Source organism: Sardina pilchardus, chromosome 6, assembly GCF_963854185.1.
Source record: "Sardina pilchardus chromosome 6, fSarPil1.1, whole genome shotgun sequence".
Taxonomy (NCBI): domain Eukaryota; kingdom Metazoa; phylum Chordata; class Actinopteri; order Clupeiformes; family Clupeidae; genus Sardina; species Sardina pilchardus.
In genome coordinates, this window is record NC_084999.1 from 30,827,146 (window position 1) to 30,850,449 (window position 23,304).

General features: G+C 45.7%; 2 protein-coding genes across 2 annotated transcripts; both read right to left on the minus strand.

Annotated features, from left to right (window-relative positions):
• Positions 1 to 22,680, minus strand: rad54b (RAD54 homolog B). Its single transcript, XM_062539372.1, has 15 exons — positions 22,568 to 22,680; positions 21,946 to 22,111; positions 13,462 to 13,681; positions 6,731 to 6,862; positions 6,003 to 6,287; positions 5,709 to 5,871; positions 5,103 to 5,328; positions 4,552 to 4,759; positions 3,955 to 4,094; positions 3,329 to 3,643; positions 1,807 to 1,958; positions 1,306 to 1,567; positions 1,158 to 1,224; positions 723 to 923; positions 1 to 557 (listed from the first exon to the last, which is right to left on the minus strand). The coding sequence occupies exons 2-15, from the start codon at positions 22,108 to 22,110 to the stop codon at positions 334 to 336; spliced, it is 2,760 nt and encodes a 919-aa protein (XP_062395356.1). The 5' UTR covers position 22,111; positions 22,568 to 22,680; the 3' UTR covers positions 1 to 333.
• On the minus strand, positions 7,530 to 10,351 carry LOC134083199 (fibrinogen silencer-binding protein). Its single transcript, XM_062539373.1, has 2 exons — positions 9,834 to 10,351; positions 7,530 to 8,811 (listed from the first exon to the last, which is right to left on the minus strand). Exons 1-2 carry the CDS (start codon positions 10,208 to 10,210, stop codon positions 8,190 to 8,192), a joined length of 999 nt encoding a protein of 332 aa, XP_062395357.1. The 5' UTR covers positions 10,211 to 10,351; the 3' UTR covers positions 7,530 to 8,189.
• Positions 22,681 to 23,304: the final 624 nt, after the last annotated feature.

The window sequence follows — 23,304 nt, forward strand, 5'->3', positions numbered from 1 at the left end:
TTCAAATCTCTTAATATTTATTAATGGTGACAAATAAAAAGGAAAACAGTTCATCACTAAAAATATGACAATATCTGTGTGTATGTGTGTGCATATGTACTGTACGTAGGTACTTATCTATTTTAATAACAACATTTCTGAGCTGCTTTCAGATGTGGCTCAAGGAAATAGTGCAAAATAAATGATAACACGTACTTATGGACAGTGGACATATACACACCTGTATAGAATGGATATTTGCACAATGCGTGTCTATTTGTGAGTGAACATTTCTGTGTGCGAATGAACAAAGGCATTGTGGGATACAGTTATGTCCAAGTCTGTCTGCTTGTGCTACCTTGACAGTTGCGTTTCGGTGCTGATACTCTGGAAGGCATAGGTGATGTGTGAGTGGGCATGGTCTAGGTAAACATCTCCATACGATTGGTTGTCTCCTGAGTAGTGTCTCCACTGCATGAGCTCAGACATGCTAACCCGCTGTGGAATGTTCACATTGTCGGCACGACGGCCCAACTGACAGGACCGCTCCGCCAGTGTGGTCTCTTCTTCTGGTAAACCTTCAGAACACAAACACAAACACGCCTCTGATTGGTTTGTTTTGTAGTTTTCTCATTTTGTGTGGACATGTCTAAATGTACATGCACACCTGTAAGCATGTGATTGTAATTGTTTGTTTGTGTGTGTGTGTGTGTCTGTGTGTGTGTGTGTGTGTGTGTGCTTACATTGTATCTCTCCGTCTCCTGCACAGCGGCAGTCCAGGAGCTGGTGTGTAAGGCACGTTGTTTTGGTTTCAAAGGTGAAAAGGTCGCGGAGGTCCTCAGAAGAGAAGCTGATGTGATCAGCCCCTTTCCCAAGGTCAACTACTGCACCTGACAAACCCTGCTTACACACCTGCCTTTGGTAGATCCTCTCCTCTATCGTACCTGTTCTCACACACACACACACACACACACACACACACACACACACACACACACACACACACACACACACACACACACACACACACACACACACACACACACACACACACACACACACACACACACACACACACACAAGAATGGAAATGATGAAACCTTTTGAAGCTGAGTGCAGTGCTTACTGATTAGTGAGTGTAAGGACCAGGTATGTGTTTACTGGTTAAGGGATCGAACCTGTGGTCAGAAGCCTGTAGATGTGAACAGTCTTCTTTTGTCCATCTCTCCACACACGTGCCATTGCCTACGGCACAAACGCCTCGTCAGTACCGTTCCATACAGTCGGAATACCTTTGGTTCACATCCATAAGCTTCAGCGTCTCACCTGAATGTCATTGGCAGGATTCCAGTCAATGTCGTAGAGCACGAGGTGGGAGGCGCCCACCAGGTTAAGGCCCACCCCTCCAGCTTTGGAGCTTAACAGGAAGAGGAAGTTGTCTGAGCTCGGCTTGTTGAAAGAGTCCACCAGGTTCTGCCGCTTGGACACCGGGGTGCTACCGTCCAGGCGACAGCATGTGTATCCGAGATGAACACACATATCTTGGAGCAGATCCAGAGTCTGAGTGTAGTTGGAGACCAACACCACCCTGCAGACAGATAAGGGAGGGGAGGGACGGGGTTATTAGATCAACAAATAAGGGTGCATAATACTGAAATATATTACATATTGATATTTTATATAAACATATTACATATTAATATATACAATATTTTACATAAATATAAAATGTTATGACATTTTTAAAAAGGTATGCTCATCTTTGTGTGTATTAAAAGTACAATTTCCATTATGTTTCCCTCCAAAGCCCAAGCAGGCTGTGTGCACCTGTCTGTGGAGTTGTAGTGCTGCACAGCTGCCAGGAGGTCACACAGCACCAGGAGTTTCCCCGACTCGTCCGTGCCGAACGTGCCGCTGCTGTAGGCTGCAGGGAACAGCTCCGCTGACAGGCCCTCACACACAGAACCCTCTGTGCTATCCTGACACGCAAATGTACTCCATTACATATCTTATACACTACTCATTACACACACACACACACACACACACAAACACACACAGGAACAACATAATATACGTATATGAGATGATAAATCTTATATACCGTCATTTCCCGACTATTAGCCGCAGCTTATACATTGACTTTGCAAAACGTCTTCAGCTATGAGGTTAATACAGGGGGGCAGTTAATATGGTGTCAATATGGTTGTTTCTTTTAACTTGCATAAAACACTGTCCTGCGGCTTATACACAATGCGGCTTATATGCGGGAAATTACTGTACACACTATTCGTTACACACACACACACACACACACACACACAGAAATATTTATGGGATAAGTATACAGACACATAAACACAACATACACGACTTGAAAGCATGAATATAAAGCATTTGTTTTTTGTTACAGGCAGCCAATGGAGGAATTGTTGATTGAACCCATAAATTAAAAGTTGATGATGTCAAAACTAAGAAGATATTCTACTCTCCCTTGGTGGCGGCCTGCCAAGATGCGCCTCAGTGAGCAGCCAGGTCCAGTGAGTGGAGCCGTCCGGCCGCGCGCTGAACACAGAGCACAGACCAGACCAACCATCTGTTTGCTGGCCCTGTCCAAACACCCTAATTAGCTCGACATGCCTGCTGCAACATTGTGCTCATTAGCAAGTCCATGTGGTCTGAATAGAATATGCTGAGTGGGTGCGCCGCTCGTTAACCTTGTAGTCTCTGAGCTGCCTGATGTCTGTATCCACGTCCCAGCAGTGCCCTCTAGAGCCCCTCGCTAGTAATGCAGTCTAAAGCAGGAGCTGCACATGTGGGGGCCAAGTGAACCCAGAACGCAAGAGAAACCTTCTCATTTGGAACAGCTGCAGTCCAACTGAGACGCACTGTTCAGCATACAGCTGAGCTAATAACAAATAAATGTATTAGTTTATCATACTAATATCATTCAGTATAACTAAATATTCATTCTTAAGCTGAAACCAGCCAGTAAGACTGCCCATCACCTCACCATGGACCTGAATGGTGTCAGTCCAGGATGATCATCATGGTCATCACTGAGAGGTGCATAAATGTCATTACTCCATACTCCATTACTACACATAACCCAAGTACATATTCACATGACAGTGATGTGATCAACTCAACACATAAAACATGGAGATACCTGTAATATCGACTAATACAGTTCTCAGTGCAAGACATTAGGGTCAGATGCATCTGCCATGATGAAGCAGAACACCATACCACTCTTTGGTCCACACCCAACAGTCAAACCGATCAGAAACATAACATTATCAAACATAATCAGAACCCCCCCCCCCCCCACACACACACACACACCCACCTTCTTCATGGTGTTGTAGAGCAGTCCGGGGTGGTTGCAGAGCTTCTTGAGGGCGCTGATGCAGGCGAAGTGCGTGCTGCTCTTGCTGAGCGGCGTGGTGGAGGAGGAGGAGGTGCTGAGACAGGAGCGCACGGCCCGCGTGCTCAACAGCTGCGCGTACAGCCGGCTCTGCAGCGGCGTCGGCCCGCAGAACAGCGTCCACTCCACGCGGCCCGGCAGGTAGCGCCCGATGATCTCCTGCGTCCTCCGCAGGGTGAACACGCCGGTCAGCCGAGACAGCTCCGCCGCCCGCTCCTCTCCCAGCGCGCGCTCCTCCTGAGAGAGAGACACACGCGCACGCGCACACGCACACACACACACACACACACACACACACACACACACACAAAAGAGCTGAAAAATACCAACCTGTGCACACACACACACACACCTTACTCTTTAACACAAACACCCTACTCACACACAGCTTCCCATGACATATGTTGACATATGTACACACAAAGGCCAGCTCATTCAACTACACTCTACCCTGAACCAGCAAGCGAGAGATACATACTGGACTAGACTGGTAATGGGCTGCATAAGGTGAGTGTGTGTGAGTGTGTGTGTGTGTGTGTATGTATTACCGGAGTGCAGGAAGGCTGGCGGGAGTGAATGATTGGCTCCTCATAAATCTTCCTGTATCCGGCTGAAGATCCCAGAACGCCTGGATTCACAAACTCAACTATGGCGTAAAACTCTTGAAGGTCATTTTGCACAGGAGTCCCTGCAGTAATGCACACACACACACACACACACACACACACACACACACACACCTATAAATACATACATGTCCATACACATATATCCATGACTGAGAAATGTGCTTACTTTTGAGAGCAGAGTATGCTGGCAATCAGAAGGCAATTAGAAGAGTATGCTGGCAATTCCACATTTATTTTTGGCTTACAGTAATTTCCTGTGTACTAGCCGCATTATGTCTAAGGAAAGTGTTTTAGGGAAGTAAAAAAAAAGCGAAATCATATTAATACAATATTAACTGGCCCGTGTTTAACCTCATAGCTGAGGAAATTTTGCTAAATCAATGTATAAGCCGCGGTAAATAGTTGGGAAATTACAGTCGTAGGTTTTTAACTCACTCTCAGGTCCTCAAAGCCCAAAGCTTCTATTATAGTGTGTAGGAATGTATGTGTGTGTGTGTGTGTGTGTGTGTTACTCACCCGTCAGTATGACTCTCCTGGTGCAGGAGAGTGTGTGTAGGGCGCTGGTGGTTTTGATGCTGGTGTTCTTGAGGCGATGTCCCTCGTCACAGATGAGCAGGCCGAAGTCCAGCTTCTGCAGCGAGCTCAGCGAGCGCAGCACCATCTCATAGCTCACCACCATCACCGGACACACCGGAGACGACACATACTCCTCCACACGGTGGTCCTGACCACACACACACACACACACACACACACACTATACCATTACACACAACCTCTATAGTGGGCTTCACTCGAACACACTGTGCTGTCCATCCTGTGCCATAACATCTAATGTGTCCTTCAGTCCCTAAGCATGATGCTTTTTAACCATAATCTGAATTCCAATCTCTCATGAAAGGCACTGTAATGGCGTACAAATGTTTTATTGTTGGTAAATTAAATAGAAAGTAGTGTTCCACACACTAGATGAGCTAAAGTCAGCAGGCTGTCAGCAGGCTGTAACTGCTCTCGTTGTAGGAACACACATAACGCTCACAGTGACTGTGTTTGGTGTGACTGGTCACCTGGTCCACCATGTAGACGCGAAGGCGCTCTCGTCCGAGCCACTTGTTGAACTCGGCGCCCCAGTTCTTGACCAGGCTGCCGGGGGCGACGACGAGGGCGCGGGTGATGGCGGGCCTGCCCCCGTACGGGCCCTGCCGCAGCAGCATCCACAGCAGGCTCACGCACTGCAGAGTCTTCCCCAGGCCCATCTCATCCGCCAGGATCGCACCGCAGCGCCCCGACAGTCTAACACACACACACACACAGAGTTACACACTGAACTATGTAGGGCACTCCACACACTGAATACATATATTGAGTACCCCCCTCCCCACACAGAACTATAGCTATTTCCTGTGAATTAGCCGCATTGTGTATAAGCCACAGGACAGTATTTTATGCAAGTTAAAAGAAACAAAACCATATTATTACCATATTAATTGTCCCTGTGTATTAACCTCATTAATTTAGCAAAATCAATGTATAAGCTGTGACTAATAATTGGGAAATTACGGGTAGGGCACTCCACCCACACACTGAACACATATATAGAGTATAGACACACACACACACACACACACACACACACACACACACACACACACAGCGAGAGTCCTAGTGTTCACCTCATTCCCATGATGCACTCATAGAGGAAGATCACCCCCTCTCTCTGGTGCGGCCGCAGACGAGCGGTCAGATGAGGGTCCATCACCACATCTACCAATGGGAGGCCACCTTTATTCCAGAGCCACTGGTGATTGGCTGGGGGGCGAGGCATCACTAGAGCACCTTCATACAGAAAATGCAGGCACCAATATTTCATTAAAGTTTTAACACTTATTGTGTTTGTATATTATGCTGTTTGTGTTTGTGTGTGTGTGTGTGTGTGTGTGTGTGTGTGTGTGTGTGTGTGTGTGTACCTGGTGCATTTGGGTTATGTCGGGGCTGTATCTCTCTCTCCGGCTCTTTGGATTTTGCGACTCCACCCTTCAGAGACGGGCGAGAGAAGGGCTTTGCCGTTGACCTGGCAACAGCTGACTCGAGCACGGGCACTGTGGAGGTGACGGCGGACACTTCCTGGAAGCAGCGGCCCGTGGCATAGTCCTCCGCAGAGATGACCCCCATGACCTCAATCTGCTTCCCAGAAACCATCAAGGTTTCACCTTCAGCCAGATTCTCCAGCTCTGACGCCTTGTAGCCAGAGCCTGATATACACACAAACAGTTCCTCTATGCTTACAATGAAAAGAGAGATGCTTTACTGTAATGTACTGATGTACTGTAAATATCTTAAACTGTTTGCCTACATATTTGCCTCAATGCATGTGTGCTAATTTCCAGACAAAAGACTTTTCTTGGTGTTTTGAGCCCCCAACATTGTCTTCATAGGCAGGGCTGCCTGGAAGGCGCTAGGGTAAGGCATGGGTTAAGGTTAGGGTTAGGGGTATGATTAACTGCCTTTAAGTCAACAGTGGCAGCGCTGCCTGGAAGACGACGTTGGGGGCTCAAAACACCATCGAGCACAAAAGACACTCTCAGACTCTGGCAGCAACTGAAATCATATTCTCCTCTAAAACCAAAAGCAGATTCTGCATGCTCCGAATACTTTTGTGGGCAATTGGATCAACTCTACGACACGACTGGCTCACCTCGAGCAATATCCTTCCCCTCCATGTCTTTCAGCAGGACACTGCGCCCCTTGGCAACCAGGACAGCATCCCCTTCCCAGCGCTTATGCTTCCTGTTGGACGCCTTGCACCACATGACGCTGAGGTACCGCTCTGAAACACACCAGGGCAGCGCTGACTGAATACTGAAGCCATATCATCTGAACTGCCTTCCTCCCATAATTGGAGTCGTGCAAGACAGATTAAAAGCAATTATTAATTAATTAAATCAAATGCTAAAATGAAAAAACACCAGTTCCACTTATCACATATATTACCCTACAATAGCCATGTGATACAATCATAATGTGATGTCATAGGGGTGCCAATTGCTGCAAATATGTTTTAAAAAGAAAGAGAAAATCTAAACAAAAAAATTAAAATTGTGTGCAGTTCAGCCCAGTTGCAAGTGCATCCTAACATACGAGTTAGATCCTGATCATGCATCACAGTGTCTTTCTTTCTCTCTCACTCTCTCACCCTCCCTCACAGACACACACACACACACACACAATCAAGGTCTATCAATATCCAACAGAGGGCAGTACTGTAGCATGGCCTAGTCTCTGTGCACAAAGCCTGGGACTTTCCTACTTTCTATTCCCCCTCAAAAAGCAGCTAGATTAGGATTGACACGAATGATTCAGTCATGAAACTGGGTCTTCAGCTGAACCTGCCGAATAACAACTGACAAAAACACACATGCAACACACAAGAAAAGTGCTGACCTAGACAAGGCAAGGATAAAAGTGAGTCATGGAAAAAAACAAAACATGTTTATTCTCATTTACACAAATCCCTCCTCTCCTTCCAAATCTGTACATGTGTGCAGCTCTAGCCTGCAGGCGTCTAGAAATGCACAAGCTTAAATCTGGCACTGTGACAAGAGTTAAGGGAAGCATGTCGGTTACTGAGTGTGTCTGACATTACAGAACTTCAAACAGAAGCCAATGATTGGTAAATGCTCACAGAAATGTGTTACTAACCAGTAAGGTGTGCTACTTTTGTCAGCATAAATCCTACTACACAATGTTGATGAAACCATTCAAAACTGAGACTAGACCGTAGGTGACATCCTTTGTTGGACTACGCTAAATTGTATGCAGTTTACAGAGATTTGAACTGAACTCAGAGGGCTATACTTGAAAGCAAGCCTACTTGTTTATGCAGGTAACTTCAAGAGTAACCGTTGAACTCATAAGAACAGGTCACTTTTAAAGCAATAGATGCTCGGTGCAGACTTCTTTTAGAGGTCAGCTGTTACTGCTGAAGTTAGCTGATAAGCCAGAAGCCCTGCTGTACAGTACATGCCTCAGATGGCGGCTCCTGACCAAGAGCTGGAGCCACTTCAAGCAGTGGACCCTGTGGAGAGTGTTGCTTGAACGTGCTCCTAATGGATGGATGAATGTGTGTGTGTGTGTGTGTGTGTGTGTTATAGGCATCACATGTGTGCGTGTGGTAGTCCGTGTCTTAGCCGCGCCGCTCTCAGTCTCTCCACTTTGACCTTTGCCCTGAGAAGCTCCTCCTCTAGCTGTTGCCGTCGCTTTAGCCCCTCCCTCTTTTCGTCCAGGTAAAGGCCCACCTTCCTGTGATTGGCCAAGACCAGCTCGTGCTCTTCCCGCATCATCTGCAGCGACTCGGCCTCCAGTCCGGGAAACCTGTGCGAGACCAGCTCTCTCTGGTACAGGCCCCGCCTCGGGTGCGTTACCGTGGGCGACAGCGGAAGGTGTATCGACGAGGGGCTAGGGGAGAGGGAGGGGTCGTAGTTGTGCATCTCCGCCTCTTCCTCTAGTTCCACTTCCTCCTCCTCCTCCTCGTCGTCCTCTCGCTCGCTCTGTCCTCGCGCCGCTTCACTGTGGGGCATGGCGAGCGTGTGTGTGGACGTGTGCGTGATGGTCGGCGTCACCGACACGTGATTGGTCAGCGCTGGCAAGTCAGGCGGCGGTTTCACGTCCTCGGACTCCACTCGGACCGCCATGGTCACCCCGTGAAAGTCTGACAGGGTGGGACCGGAGGAGCTGCTCCCAGGCTGCTCAATTGGAGAGTCTCTCTTATACTGTAGCCTAAATACACACAAACACAGCAGTTAGAACCTCAGCAATTGGAGAGTCTCTCTTGTACTAGCCTAATACGCACAAACACAGAAGTCACAACCTCATCTATAATCTATGATAATTATGACAAATGCAACTTCACCACTATTCTAACAACCGTATGGCATTAAACAATTTGTAAATGTATAGTAACAGTATCAATACCAACTGGGCAATAGCCCTACAAATAAATTGTGATACTTCTGTCTGTACGGTGATCTTCTATTTCAAGAAATCATAAATTAAAGTCAATCATAAAATCAATAAATTATATCAATACAAATATTAATACTAACTATCAGCTAATATTATTATTAATTTCACAAAAAGAGCTTTAAAGGCAAACACTTAAGTCTATGCATCTATCGGTCTCACCTTAAAGGGGAAATGAGACACTTCAATGAGATCACTCTAGATTACGAACTCCCATCCTAATCCTGTTTGCAACATGATCAAACTGCATGCGACACTTAACAAGCTCGCCTGGCTGCACTTTCCCCTGCTCAACTGACTACAACAGCACGCAGACTTACGGAGTAAGAGAGAAAGACAACAGGTGTGCAACAGGTGACACGTTACAGAGCATGTGTGTGTGTGTGCGTGTGTGAGAGAGAGGGAGCGAGAGAGTACTCTAGTTATCAGCACCAGGATGCTGATGGTAGTTTTGTGAGAATACAAACTGTTTGTTTACACATGTGCTCCTAGATCAGGTGTGTGGCTCTGAAGATTGACCTGCATGTTTTTGTAAAGAGTTGACTGAGAGCATCTATTGGTGTTCCCAGAGCGACCATGCATGACATGTTGGACTTTTTGGACTGAGTATGTCCCACCTCTTTACTTTGAGATAATTGTGTTTGTTTATATAGTCTGTGTGCATGTCACTGAGAATACAAAGCACACTGTCCCACTGTTGAGAAGTCGCAGCCAGTGATTATCTATGTGGGTGTGTGTGTGTGTGTTTGTGTGTGTGTGTGTGTGTGTGTGTATCTCACCTCTCCAGAGAGTGAAAGAGATGAGGGATCATCTCCATCACGCGTTTGGTTGGCTCGCTGAGGCTGCCACGGTACTCAGGCTGGGCGTGGCTTCGCAGCAGCACTTCCTGTTTGGCGGCCTCTTTGAGGCGCTTGTAGAGTGTGCGCAGGCCTTGGGCCGTGCGAGGGGGGCGCTCCCCCCCGAGGCTGTTGTAGCGCTGGGCGATGTTCTCCCAGCAGCGGTTCTTGTCCACAATCACGGCGTGCTTGTTGGTGTGGTCTTCCAGCAGGCGAATGTGCGGTTGGGCCAGTCGCAGCAGGTCCAGTTTCTCCGACAGCGTGAAATTTGATGAGCGTGCCTTCCCCACTGCAGCATTAGACACGTACATGGACGCCATCTTGGCTCTAAGCCTGCCGGATGCAGGCTAGACTAAGCCTGAGAGCTGGGTAGCGCGCGGAGGGCTAATAGTCGCGCTCTCCTATTCTTTCCTCCTTGATTAATGTCACAAGCTGAGCGCTGTCTCTCCCTTTGTCTTTGCTGGTTCTTGTTCACTAAGCTAACTAAGCTCCCCTCCCCCCTCTCCTCTTTGTGCTCCTGCCACCTTCTCCTGTAGTCTTGCTGCTTCTTTTTCCGCAAAAATGCAAATAAAAACCACTAGGCACACAAGCAAACAAACTCACACACGTGTGTGTTCAAGCAGCATGTCTATCTTCTGTGTTACACAACTCGCTTCCCCTCACACACGCAAGAAAAGGATCAAGCCTAACTAGGCCAGTCCTCGCTAGGCCTCCGCCTACAGGGGAGGGCTCTGCTCAAATTCCTCTCGGCTTAGTCTGACGCAGCTTGGCCAAAGCTGCACTAAACCCACGCTGACCTACATACACGCTCAAACACAGGCGGAGAAAACGCTTTTATTTGCCTGCAGGAAACCCCCATACACATTTTTGCTGAAAAAGGAAGTAAAAAGGAAGTAATCACATATGATTACTAACTAGTAGGCGCAGTCATTTGCATACAATCGTGTATGGTTCATGCGCCGCTGAAATCAAAGCGCGACTGCGCAAGTCACACACAAACACGCAGGGGATCAAAATTCCAAGCGCATGTTACTGCATGTGCTATCCGGACCTTTAGCTAGGGCGCGCATTTTTTAATGAACGGGTTAGAGCAGTAACCACACTGGGCGTGTGGTGATTTCAACTGGAAGATTAGACAGAGTCGGTCTGTACCGATACACTCCGCTCTAATCTGCCTTGCGGCAGGTTATTAACATAATGGCAGAACTTGTGTCAATCACGAAAACTTCACTGTTGATTGGTTAAATTCCTGAGAAAAGTCGCATACGTCACACCACAGTCCATCTACGCCCAAACTGAGCTTCGTGCAGTTAGATTTGGTTTCTTTAACGCCTCCATACTAACAAAACAGAAGCGGTCGAGGTGGAACGAACTATTACCTTAATGCACTGTGCTGTTGTGATTGAACGTATCAATTTCTGAAACGTATGGACAATGTTATATGAAATGCATGATATGATGCGAGCTGGGTGCAGACTAACATTGAGCTAGTCAGATGAACGCGGCTTCTTCGGTATGGTACATTCGTTTTACGCTGCATGTTTTACGTTTAGATATGTGATTATTGAGCTACTGCCAAATAAACGTTTTTTTATGCTGTGCTATGGACGTGGCATTGCTGTAACATTGATATTGCGGTCATAAACTCACACAAGACAAATGGGTGCTGGCCACATAGTAACTTTGTAGAACACAAGACAATCGCACTCCCGGAGATAAACGCTGTATATTTGATCAATCTCTACGAACCGTCGTAGTAGCCTTACATCTTTGTCTATTCTACCAGCTTATTACAGCTTAGTTCTCAGTGGTTAGGGAAAAAGTCAGTGATGTTGATCGCTGTCGATAATCATTACAGACCTATATTACTATAAAACTATCCGCCACTGACGTTACTTGTAAACCATGCAGCTGCATGTTGCAATGACCATAATGATACCCATGGGTCTTTATGGAAACTGACATGAAAACAGACAAAGACCAATAATTTGTCTTTGATTGTCAGTTAATCATCACACACAAAAGCACACATATGGTGAATATCACAGTATAAAGATGCACAGTTCTTGTTCAAAAAAGGATTACCCCTTTCACTTGCAATGCCATTCAAGCAAGAACCAACAGCATGTCAGGTAAAGATGCTTCTGTTATGGGCTAAAAGCGTGCAGACACAAGAGTCCAAGGGTTTCACAGAAACTACAGCTCCATTTAAGCTTTGGATGGCCTTCATCACATCCTTCAGAAACCAGCACTCAAAACTGATCACTGCAGAAATGAAAATGTCTAGTGCTACTGATGCAATTAACAAAAATAGCATAGAATGTCCTAGTATTTTGAACTAAGAATAAGTTGCGAAATGGATATGTCTCAAACAACATCTACCACTAAACGGCACCAAATCAGGAGACTTCCCAGAACCTATTTTAATCAGAAATGCAAATCGTGCCTCAGAGGTCATTGGCCAATGTGTTACACAGACAGAGTTTTCCTCTCTGCATTTGACCCATCCATCCATTGGTGGTAAGCACACCAGCACACTATGGGCAGTGTGACAGCGTGCGCCATATGCACGCATGCACACACACACACACACACACACACACACACACACACATAGCACCTTAGGCACTCTATTCTCAGAGCGTAAAAATAGTTAATGGTTTTAGGTCTATTTTTCCAAATGCACACAGCACTCTCCTGTCTGGTGAAACCAGTTCCATTGATTACAGCAGAAGTTAATAGTTGCAGCATACGCCTCGCAAGGAAATGCTTCAGGTGCGTGCCCTGGAGTAGCCCCACTATTACAACGATCTTTTAACATGTCAACCCACTGTTAACAGCTGAAAACAGACTCAACACATTGTGAAGATATCTATATCGTGGTATATCACAAATATTGAACAATTGTATGGCTCCAACTGCTCACTTGAATGAGTTTTGCTAAAAGTTCTGTCCAACAAATATCTTAATACAAGAAATACAGATGACAGCTTGATCGGTCTGTTTAATCTGTTTTAACATTTCAAATTATTTACAAATGTAAAAATATGTTGGGTGTTGCTCCTGGAAAATATAGTACAATAAAGGATAAAAAATACATGGATTGCTATTAGTAATGCTTGCTTTACCAATGTGCTACTACTGTCTGTACTGGGTGTATATAGTCTGTGTGTTGCTCGAGTGCTGACTCTGTGGAAGGCATCTTTGTGTGTGTATGTGTATGCTAGACCAGAGACGGTTTATAAAGCGAGACGATTCATATGAGGGTAAATTCTGGTTTCATTGTGACGCAACTGCCACTCCCATTTAGGAGGCAAACGGGAGGTCCGGTGTCAATGTATTTCTATGGGAGAAATAAACCTGTTATCAACGGCATCTGCTTCTGCTGCTTCTACACCGTTCTAAACCGATTATCTCGTCACTGATCACACCCCTTTAGGAGGCGGAAGTGGTGCCATTTCATTCCATTGAAAAACCCCTTTATGATTCATCTTAGTAACTATACGATCTTTGGCTAGACTCTATGGCCTGTATGCAGTGCTGTATCAGAGGCAGGTGTGTGAGAGCGTACCTGTGGGGGACGTCTGTATGCTGATGGGTCGGCTCTGGGGGGCCTGGGGGGTGTGAGGGGCGAGGTGCTTCTCATCCTCCACACGAGCGTGTGTGTTCTCCTCCTCCTCCTCAGACGGTGCATCTGTGCTCTTCTCAGAGACTGGTACCACACTGAGCACCCGCGCCAAGGCTCCTGACACCTGAGGCTCACACGCTCTCCTGCTGACCGGTGTCTGCACCTACATTTGCACACACACACAGTCTGTCATGTCAGAGTCAATGTAAACATGCCCTTAAATCTTTGCACTGAAATAAAATAAGACAAAAAAAAAAAAGCCATATAGTGAGGGATAAAACAGTTGTGGTGCCATATAAAGCATCTGCATGCTGGCTATATTACGCACAGCTGTGCTATAATCATCATCATCAACACCACCTTTATTGGCAGTCTCCAGGACCACTCAGGAGATAGACAGTATGACATGCAGTGTTGGGCAAGTTACTTCAAAAACATAATACATTATGTATTACTTGTTACTGTCATTTCAAAGTAATGTGTTACACTACAATATTACTGTCTCTGAATTGTAAAGCATTACACTACTATTGCATTACTTTTGAATTACTTTCATATAAACTTTAATATACATATATATTTATTATTTTTTATGTAGCTTATTATGCTTGATCCAGCTCAATCATAGGTAGAATTTTTTGAAACCGACAAAGGTCTGATACATTGCACTAGAGATCATTAAAATCAGTGCCCACTATATTATAACCTAAAGCCAAAGACCTGACAAGATACACTTTTTTTGCATTTCTATTCCACTTGAACCTCAGGAAGTAAGGAGACTTGTGGCAGCTACTATTTATTGCTAATGTTTGTTGTGTAACAGACGTTTTTGTCTGGATTACAGATTGACATGATGTTGTTATTTACAGCAGTGACAACCTGTTGAGGCAACAACACCTTACCTTGTCATTGCTAGTCTGGACAGGGGTCTTGCTAAAAGCTGGAGACTCCATTGCTGACAGCGGATGCATATCTTCAACCATAGGCTACTCTTCCAAGTCTCTTTACTTCTTGAGGTTCAAGTGGCATCGCAGAACGAGATAATGTAGCTGCTCTAAGTCTCCACTCGTCCTCAGTTTGCTTTCTTTTTACTCGCGTAATGTTAGCGTGGTATCGCTCTAAACGTTTCGTGAAATTACTTGCTATTGCGTGAGGTAGATCTTTTGGTTTCGCGCATAAAGTGCACTTACTATGTCCCATCCTCATATCTTTGTCTCTAACAAACTGAAAGTAATGAAAGTATGTCCGTCTTGAACATGTCCTGTCCGACGTCGAGCCTGCTTCAGCTTCAGCCATCTTTTACAAGTAAGAAAAAAACAGGCCTATATTTGCGCGGATTGTTTCTCCTCTACTGATCTCGTCTGGCGATTGTATAAAAACAAAACACCACTTAATTGCAATGTAACTTGCATTACTGACCTTTGTACCGAGTAAAATATTACCCATTTCGTTTTTGGAATGTGTTACGTCCCCAGCCCTGGTGGCCGCCTACAGACGGGTTTGGCGACCCCTGTTGGGTGTTGCATTTTGTGTCTTTCCCTAATTGCAGGTGAGCCGCACCTGGGCGAGGCCTGCCAGACCTATATGAGGGAGACTCCTAGGTCTACTCGCCAGAGAGAGAGGCGTACACAGACTGTGTTTGCATTGCGAATCGTTTGGCAACTTTGACATCCGTACCTGTCCACCCCGAAGCTGCACGCGTCCGCTACCAGCCTTTGTTTCACCCCTGAAAGCCTTAGTTTTGATACCCGTTTTGTTAATAAATACCCCTACTTTTGTAACGAGCCGATCTGTGTGCGTTTCCCTTTTATGTTGCGGGTGGTGTCCGTCTGCCCGTAACATATTGGGGGCTCGTCCGGGATAGTTTGAGTTTAAGTTATTGTCGGACTTTAGTGTTAATTGCTTGGTTGCGGAGCTTCTGAATCGCTACGACTTTGGTGAGTGTTCTGATGGGCAATTAATTGTCCGTTCCTTTGTTTGTTAGTCGATGAGAATCAGTTTGTTTAATTTGTGGTGGATATCTCAGGAGGGGGCACGTTGGAGGCCTCGAGCTGAGTAAGCCATTGAAGACTGCGTAGGCAGTAAGTATTTTATTTCGGTTTTGTGTTAGTTAGAGAGAGTAGATTGGACAATATTGCCTATCAGAATACCTTTAGTTAGTCGTCTAGCTTGTGATATTGTGGCATATCGCCTGTTTGTTTAGTACACGCTGGAATTTTAGGCTATACTGGCGTATTTGGTTGAATTTGGGGGTGGACAATATAATTCGTGGTCGTTTGTAGCCTATATTGTGCTTTTTGTGTTAGACCACTTTAGATATTCGCTACATTGTAGCTTCGTCGCAGTAACACTGCTTTGATTGTTTAAATTTGTGCGCGCTCGTTTTGAGCGTCTTTTTTTTGTTCAAGTTAAAACATGGCATCGGAGGAAGACTTCGAAAAGGAACCCTCCGTTGATTTGCTTTCGAAATTTTCAAAAAGGCAGCTGCTTAACTTGGCTGCCACTCATGAGGTCGAACTCACAACTGCTGACAAACGCAACAAAGCGTCCATCATGGCTGTTGTACAAGCTGCGTTGGTCAGTAAGGGCATTTTGCCCGAAGAGAAACCTCCCGACTCTAGCGAAGCCTTACGTCTTCAGGTTAGGTTGAGAGAGTTAAGTAACAGAGAAAAGGAGCTTGAGAATGACCGTGAGCGTGTGCAACTACAGGCGCGAGAGCAGGAACTCGAAAATCAGCTGGCATTGCGAAGGTTGGACATTGAGGCGCTGACGTTGGGTGTCACTACTCCTAATACATTTGATGTCCCTCGCCACATTAAACTTGTGCCACCTTTCGTGGAAAAAGAGGTAGATAAGTACTTTCCGCACTTTGAACGTGTCGCGACCAATTTGAATTGGCCGAGAGCAATGTGGGCGTTCCTCCTGCAGTGCGTTTTGGTAGGTAAGGCGCGCGAAGTATATTCAACGTTGACCGTGGAGCAGAGTGGTGATTACGATGTAGTCAAGACTTCAATTCTGAGGTGCTACGAGTTGGTACCTGAAGCATACCGGCAAAAGTTTAGAAACTTAAAGAAATCTGAGCGGCTAACTTTTGTTGAGTTTGGTCGGGATAAAGAAACTCTGTTTGATCGCTGGTGCTTGTCACAGCAGGTTGATAGCCAAGAGAAGTTGCGTGATCTGATTCTTTTAGAGGAATTTAAGAATTGCCTACCAACCGCTGTTGCAACGTATGTAGCTGAGCAGAAGCCTTTGTCCATCTCGGCAGCTGCTATACTCGCTGACGAATACGTCTTAACGCACAACATCACGAGAGACCGCTACCGTGACAGAAGTAACTTATCTACAACCACAGATGCAGACACGAAAAAGAAAGTAGGCCTAGCTGTAAAACAAGATGACCGTCACTGTTTTTATTGCAAAAAGCCAGGGCATGTTGTGGCAGAGTGCTTGATTTTAAAGAAAAAACAGTCCGCGAAGCCTATGGGTCTCGTTAGTTCATCTTTGAAATTGATGTCGCCTGTCACTCATGTAGAGTTAAAATCTGACAAAGCCCAGTCCATGTACGAGCCCTTTCTCATGAATGGGACCGTGTCTCTGCCTGGTGTAGAGGCTGTCGCTGTGCGTATCTTGCGCGATACAGGCGCTGCGCAGTCTTTCCTCCTTCGTGGCTTGTTGCCGCTGTCTGAAAAGACCGCGACTGGCAGCAGTGTCCTTGTTCGCGGAATCGAGATGGGTTTTCTCGACGTCCCCTTGCATTGTGTGCATCTTGATTCGGATTTAGTTAATGGTGATGTGGTTGTTGGCGTTCAAGATTCTTTACCGATCCCCGGTGTCACGTTTCTCCTCGGCAATGACTTAGCCGGTGGAAACGTGTGGAGCCGAGGCAATGTCCCACCAGAGGTTGTGTCTGTGCCGCTCATTCCAGAGGGCCTGGATGAGTGCGCACGTAGATTTCCCGAGGTATTCCCCACTAGTGTCGTCACTAGGTCGCAGACTCAGAGGTTGAGGGATGTCGTTCCTCCCAACGATGTCGACCTGAGTGACAGTTTCGTTGCTCGCCCTGAAGAGTGTGAGAGGCTCTTCGAACCCGCTTTCACTCAGTCCCGCAGCAGTCCTGTGCCTGTAGTGAAAGATGACAAACAATTAGATGTCTCGTTGTCGTTAGATAAGCTTATTAACGCACAACATAAAGATCCCACTCTTGACTCGTGCTTTAAGGCTGTTCAAGCTGATTCCCACTGTGACAGCGCAGGTCCGGTCTTCTTTTTGAGAGACGGCTTGCTTATGCGGAGGTGGAGACCTCAAAAAGGTAACGAGTGGAATGACATTGAACAAATAGTCATGCCGTCTGAAAACAGACGTGCTATTTTGAGTCTCGCGCATGATTGTTTTTCTGGCCACTTGGGTGTAACTAAAACATTCGATCGCGTGCTTCGCCACTTTTTCTGGCCGGGGCTAAAGCGAGATGTGCGTCAATACTGTAAAACGTGCCATGTCTGCCAGGTTAGTGGCAAACCAAACCAGACAATTCCACCTGCACCGTTATACCCCATACCTGCCATTGGTGAGCCCTTTGAGAAGGTAATCATTGACTGCGTCGGTCCGCTTCCACGGTCGAAAAGTGGATACCAATATTTATTAACAATCATGTGTGCTTCAACTCGCTTCCCGGAGGCGGTGCCTCTGCGGAAGATTACGGCCAAAATCGTAACTAGAGCGCTACTTAAGTTCTTCTCTTTTGTCGGGCTACCAAAAGTAATACAAAGTGACCAAGGAACAAACTTTACTTCGCGTGTCTTTTCTCAGGTCCTAAAATCGCTTCAGATTAAGCACCGCTTGTCCAGCGCATACCATCCGCAGAGTCAAGGCGCTCTGGAGCGTTACCATCAAACTCTAAAGTCGATGCTGCGTGCATATTGTCTCGAGGTAGGTACAGACTGGGAGGATGCGATTCCTTGGCTGCTTATGGCCTCTAGAGAAGTCGTGCAAGAGTCGATTGGGTTTAGCCCTGCGGAGCTCGTTTTTGCTCACAACATTCGCACACCTTTAAGCGCAATTAAAGACCAGTGGTTGAGCAAGCCCACCTCTCGTAGCGCGTTACGGTTCATGAGTGACGTTCGTAACCGCCTACACAGAGCGCGTGAGTTGGCTAGAGAAAATTTAGAAAAAGCCCAATCTGACATGAAAACCTGGTATGACCGAGCGGCACGAGCCCGTTCGTTCAAACCTGGAGACCAAGTGTTGGTTCTCTTGCCCGTGCCTGGTTCGGCGTTTCAGGCACGGTTCAGAGGACCGTATAGAGTCGAAAAGAAAATCTCTGATCTGGACTACGTGATTTTAACTCCAGATAAGCGACGGCATTCTCGTGTGTGTCACGTAAACATGCTCAAGCCATATTACACTCGCGAACATGTTAAACCTGACTTGTGTAATTTTCACTTACCAGGTCCAGTGGAGTCCACCGTGTTGCTCTCTTCACTGGTAGAGGATGATGACGCGGTGACTCCTCCGTCGAGATGCGTGATCGAAGGCCGCCTCAACAACTCGGCCATGCTGTCCGTCATTTCAGAGAATTTGCCCCATTTAACTCCCTCTCAAACAGCTGACGTATTGGCGTCAATAGCCGACTTCCCTGAGTTATTCGGAGATGTTCCGACTGTAACTTCAGTCCTGGAACACGACATCGATGTAGGTGATAAAAGCCCGATCAAACAGCACCCCTATAGGGTAAACCCAGAGAAGCGAGCTATTCTGCAACGTGAGGTTGAGTACATGCTTAAAAACAAGATAGCTGAGCCTAGCTCTAGCCCCTGGAGCTCGCCGTGCCTTTTAGTTGGTAAGCCTGACGGCACGTACAGATTTTGTACAGACTACAGACGCGTAAATTCCATCACTGTGCCAGACTGTTATCCATTACCGCGGATGGATGATTGTGTGGACCGCGTTGGCTGGGCCACCTTTGTCACCAAAATAGACCTCTTAAAAGGTTACTGGCAGCTACCCCTCACAGCTAGAGCAAAACAAATTTCAGCTTTTGTGACTCCGGATGCGTTCATGCAGTACGAAGTTATGGCATTCGGAATGCGCAACGCGCCGGCTTCGTTCCAGCGTTTAGTGAATATTGTTTTAGCTGGAATGTCTAATTGCGAAGCGTACTTAGACGATATAGTTCTTTACAATACACACTGGTCCGAACACATCGAACAACTTCGAGAGCTTTTCCAACGGCTATCAAGAGCCAATCTCACAATTAATTTAGCTAAATGTGAGTTCGGGAAAGGTACTGTTACCTACTTAGGGCGGGTAGTGGGCAGGGGACATGTTTTGCCAGTAATGGCTAAGGTAGCTGCCATTCAAGAATTCCCTGTGCCTTGCGATCGGCGTGCGCTACGCCGGTTCTTAGGGATGGTAGGCTACTACCGCAATTTCTGTAAGAATTTCTCCACTGTGGTTTGTCCCCTCACTGATCTGTTAAGTCCTAAGACTAAATTTGAGTGGTCTGAGACTTGCAACCGCGCTTTTGAGAGTGTCAAAGCTCTTCTGTCAACTGCTCCCGTGCTGGCCGCCCCAGATTACAACACGCCGTTCCAGCTTGCTGTGGACGCAAGCAACGTAGGCGCCGGTGCAGTGCTTTCGCAGATAGGCGAAGATCACGTTGAACATCCCGTGTGTTTCTTCTCGAGGAAATCTAGCTCTGCCCAACGAAAGTACTCTACTATCGAGCAGGAGACTTTGGCTTTAGTGTTGGCTATCCAACACTTCGAAGTGTACTTAGGTTCTACAGCACATCCAGTTAAAGTCTATACCGATCATGACCCACTCAAATTCCTCAGCCGTATGTACAACTCTAACCGTAGGTTAATGCGCTGGAGCTTATTGCTTCAACCATTCAATCTCCAAATTGTGCATGTGCGAGGCAAAGACAACATTATCGCAGACGCGTTGTCTAGGGCGGATGCTTAATTAGTGTTACATTCTTAGCGTTGAAGTAAAAATAGTAATACGACGAGTATTAAATTAATAATATAACAAATAACTTTCTGATTTAAAGTGTCTTTGATTGTGCATCTATGCCCTTGTTGATTTTAAAAAAAAAAAGAGAAGAAAGAGTAATCTTGCATCTAGACTGTTGGACCGTCTAGTTATAATTTATTTGACCTGAGAATTAACTGACTTTCTTAGACCTTTCTTGTTTATCTGAAATGGCAATACTAGGTATTGCATAAGTAGTTTGACTGTAGTTTTTCCATATGCCAAAATTGTCCATTTATTGTGTAACTCTTATTTTGTGTGTAGGCATAAAGCCTAAAACTGAGTTATTTGCTTGTGGTAGCTGGAACTGTATTGCCTGGGTTGGTTCGTGCAGTGGGCTGAACTCAGAATTTCTCTTGTCCTTTGTGTGTTTTGCTGATCAATGTTATGGCGACAAGTCACCATTTTAGGGTGAGGGTGTTACGTCCCCAGCCCTGGTGGCCGCCTACAGACGGGTTTGGCGACCCCTGTTGGGTGTTGCATTTTGTGTCTTTCCCTAATTGCAGGTGAGCCGCACCTGGGCGAGGCCTGCCAGACCTATATGAGGGAGACTCCTAGGTCTACTCGCCAGAGAGAGAGGCGTACACAGACTGTGTTTGCATTGCGAATCGTTTGGCAACTTTGACATCCGTACCTGTCCACCCCGAAGCTGCACGCGTCCGCTACCAGCCTTTGTTTCACCCCTGAAAGCCTTAGTTTTGATACCCGTTTTGTTAATAAATACCCCTACTTTTGTAACGAGCCGATCTGTGTGCGTTTCCCTTTTATGTTGCGGGTGGTGTCCGTCTGCCCGTAACAGAATGCCTTACATTACCGCGTTACAGCAAAAAGCAATACATTAAAGTAATTACATTACTTTTGTAACTCGTTACTCCCAACACTGATGACATGACATAACATACTATATTAAAAAAAAAAAATACTATGGGGTAACTGACTGGTATTGTAATCTGACAGCTGCATAACCATGATGTTCTGAGAGTTGTTCAGGCAACAAATACATTTGTGCATCAAACTTCTCAATAATGGCTGAAAAGTATGAGTTTGGCCCATGATGCCACTTCACGCACATGTCAAACAAGTACATTTTCAAACCTCACATAAATGACCTAATTTTCAGCAAATAATAAAACAATATACATGCTATCATGTGTATATTGCATATTGAGATTGTGTACTACAATAGCCTACAGCGATAAACAGATACGTGGAGGAAAACCTATAGTATCTTTATTAGAACATCACCTTGACACCCGCAACACTAAAATCATTTGCTCGGGTAATTGAAACATACCAGAAAAATAATACATCAGACAGAGTTTAGAGTTGTCATCCCTATTTTAAAAGCCTGCTAATAATACAAATGTCCTCTTAATATCAGGGAAACAGTCATACCGTGTTAATTGCGTTAGTGAGCGTGGGTTTGGGCTGTAGAGGCAGTGTGCAATGTTCAGGAGTGTCAGGACTCGGACAAGGAGGAACTCCTCGAGCCACAGGAGGTACAAAGCGCATCTTTTTGGCCAAGTTGCCTTGCTGACTTGGAGCTGCTGACCGACGCATCCTGCCCAAATAAACATTTCAGACATAAGTGCATAGTTAAATGCATCGCGTGTTTCATAGAATAACGTCCTATGAATTTCCTACTCCAAAATCAATGACAAACTAGATGTGGACAGTGGCTATATATCAGAGACACTTTGACTATATCCAGCAAATCTCAAAGACTCAAATAAGAGCAATGATTACATCAGAAAGAAGACCGTCAACGTACCCTCATTTGTATGCAGTTTGTTATGCAGTCATTTACGTAGAAAACACGTATTTTTAGATAGCTAGTCAGCGTTAACTAACTGTTACAAAACACACATGCTAACGTTAACGCTAGTTCGTTGTCATAACATGAGACAACTTATTGCCCAGCTGTTGTGTTACTGATTTATGCTTCAAACCTGTTTAAACTTTAGATAAAATAAATTAACACTTTACAGCGTTTAATTTCAAATCGACATATTTTTACCTGTTAGCCTTCTTGTTCGTCTCTAGTCCTCTCTGTGTTTTGGTTGACAAAAGTCAAACCGCGCGCACTTTGGCGCGGAAGTGACGTTAGTCAACGTGGTGACAGTGTACAAACTGTAGATTGGTTGTTTGATGTCTGACGTAGAAAATGGGAGCGGCTAATCTCGTGCTGGTAATCCTGGATGGTAATCCCATGTGTAAAGAGTGAAAGGACTATGTGGAATATCTGAATGTACGCAGGCAGGACAGCAATTTTATTTTAAAACTTCCTTTGCATACAGGCATGGCGGAAAAACAGACACTGCTGTGAGCGGATTTTATGCACTGATCATAATTTGCAATCGTAAAGGTAAGAGTAAGGCTAGGTTTACGGCATCACAAATCTGCACAATTGTGCAAGATGGTCTTGGATAATGTGTTCAGTTTTATCTTCTGTATGTAGGCCTAATGCTGTTTCAAATTATGCAGCACTGATGTTAGTCTAAATTATATCTGTTGTTTTTTTTAAGTGCAAAACGAAAACTAGACACTGGTGGTTGTCATCTGAGATTGAGAATGAGATTATAATCCAATCAAATGGCAATAGGCCATGTTTAATCCAAAAAGAGTATTGGAGCAAATGCCATTCACAGACAGAATGAGAGGGAGAGAGAAGGATGAAGAGAGCATCACAACATGGGAGTTGTTGATGTGTGTCTTCAGATGAATGGATGTCTGCATGTGTAAAGGCACACTTTG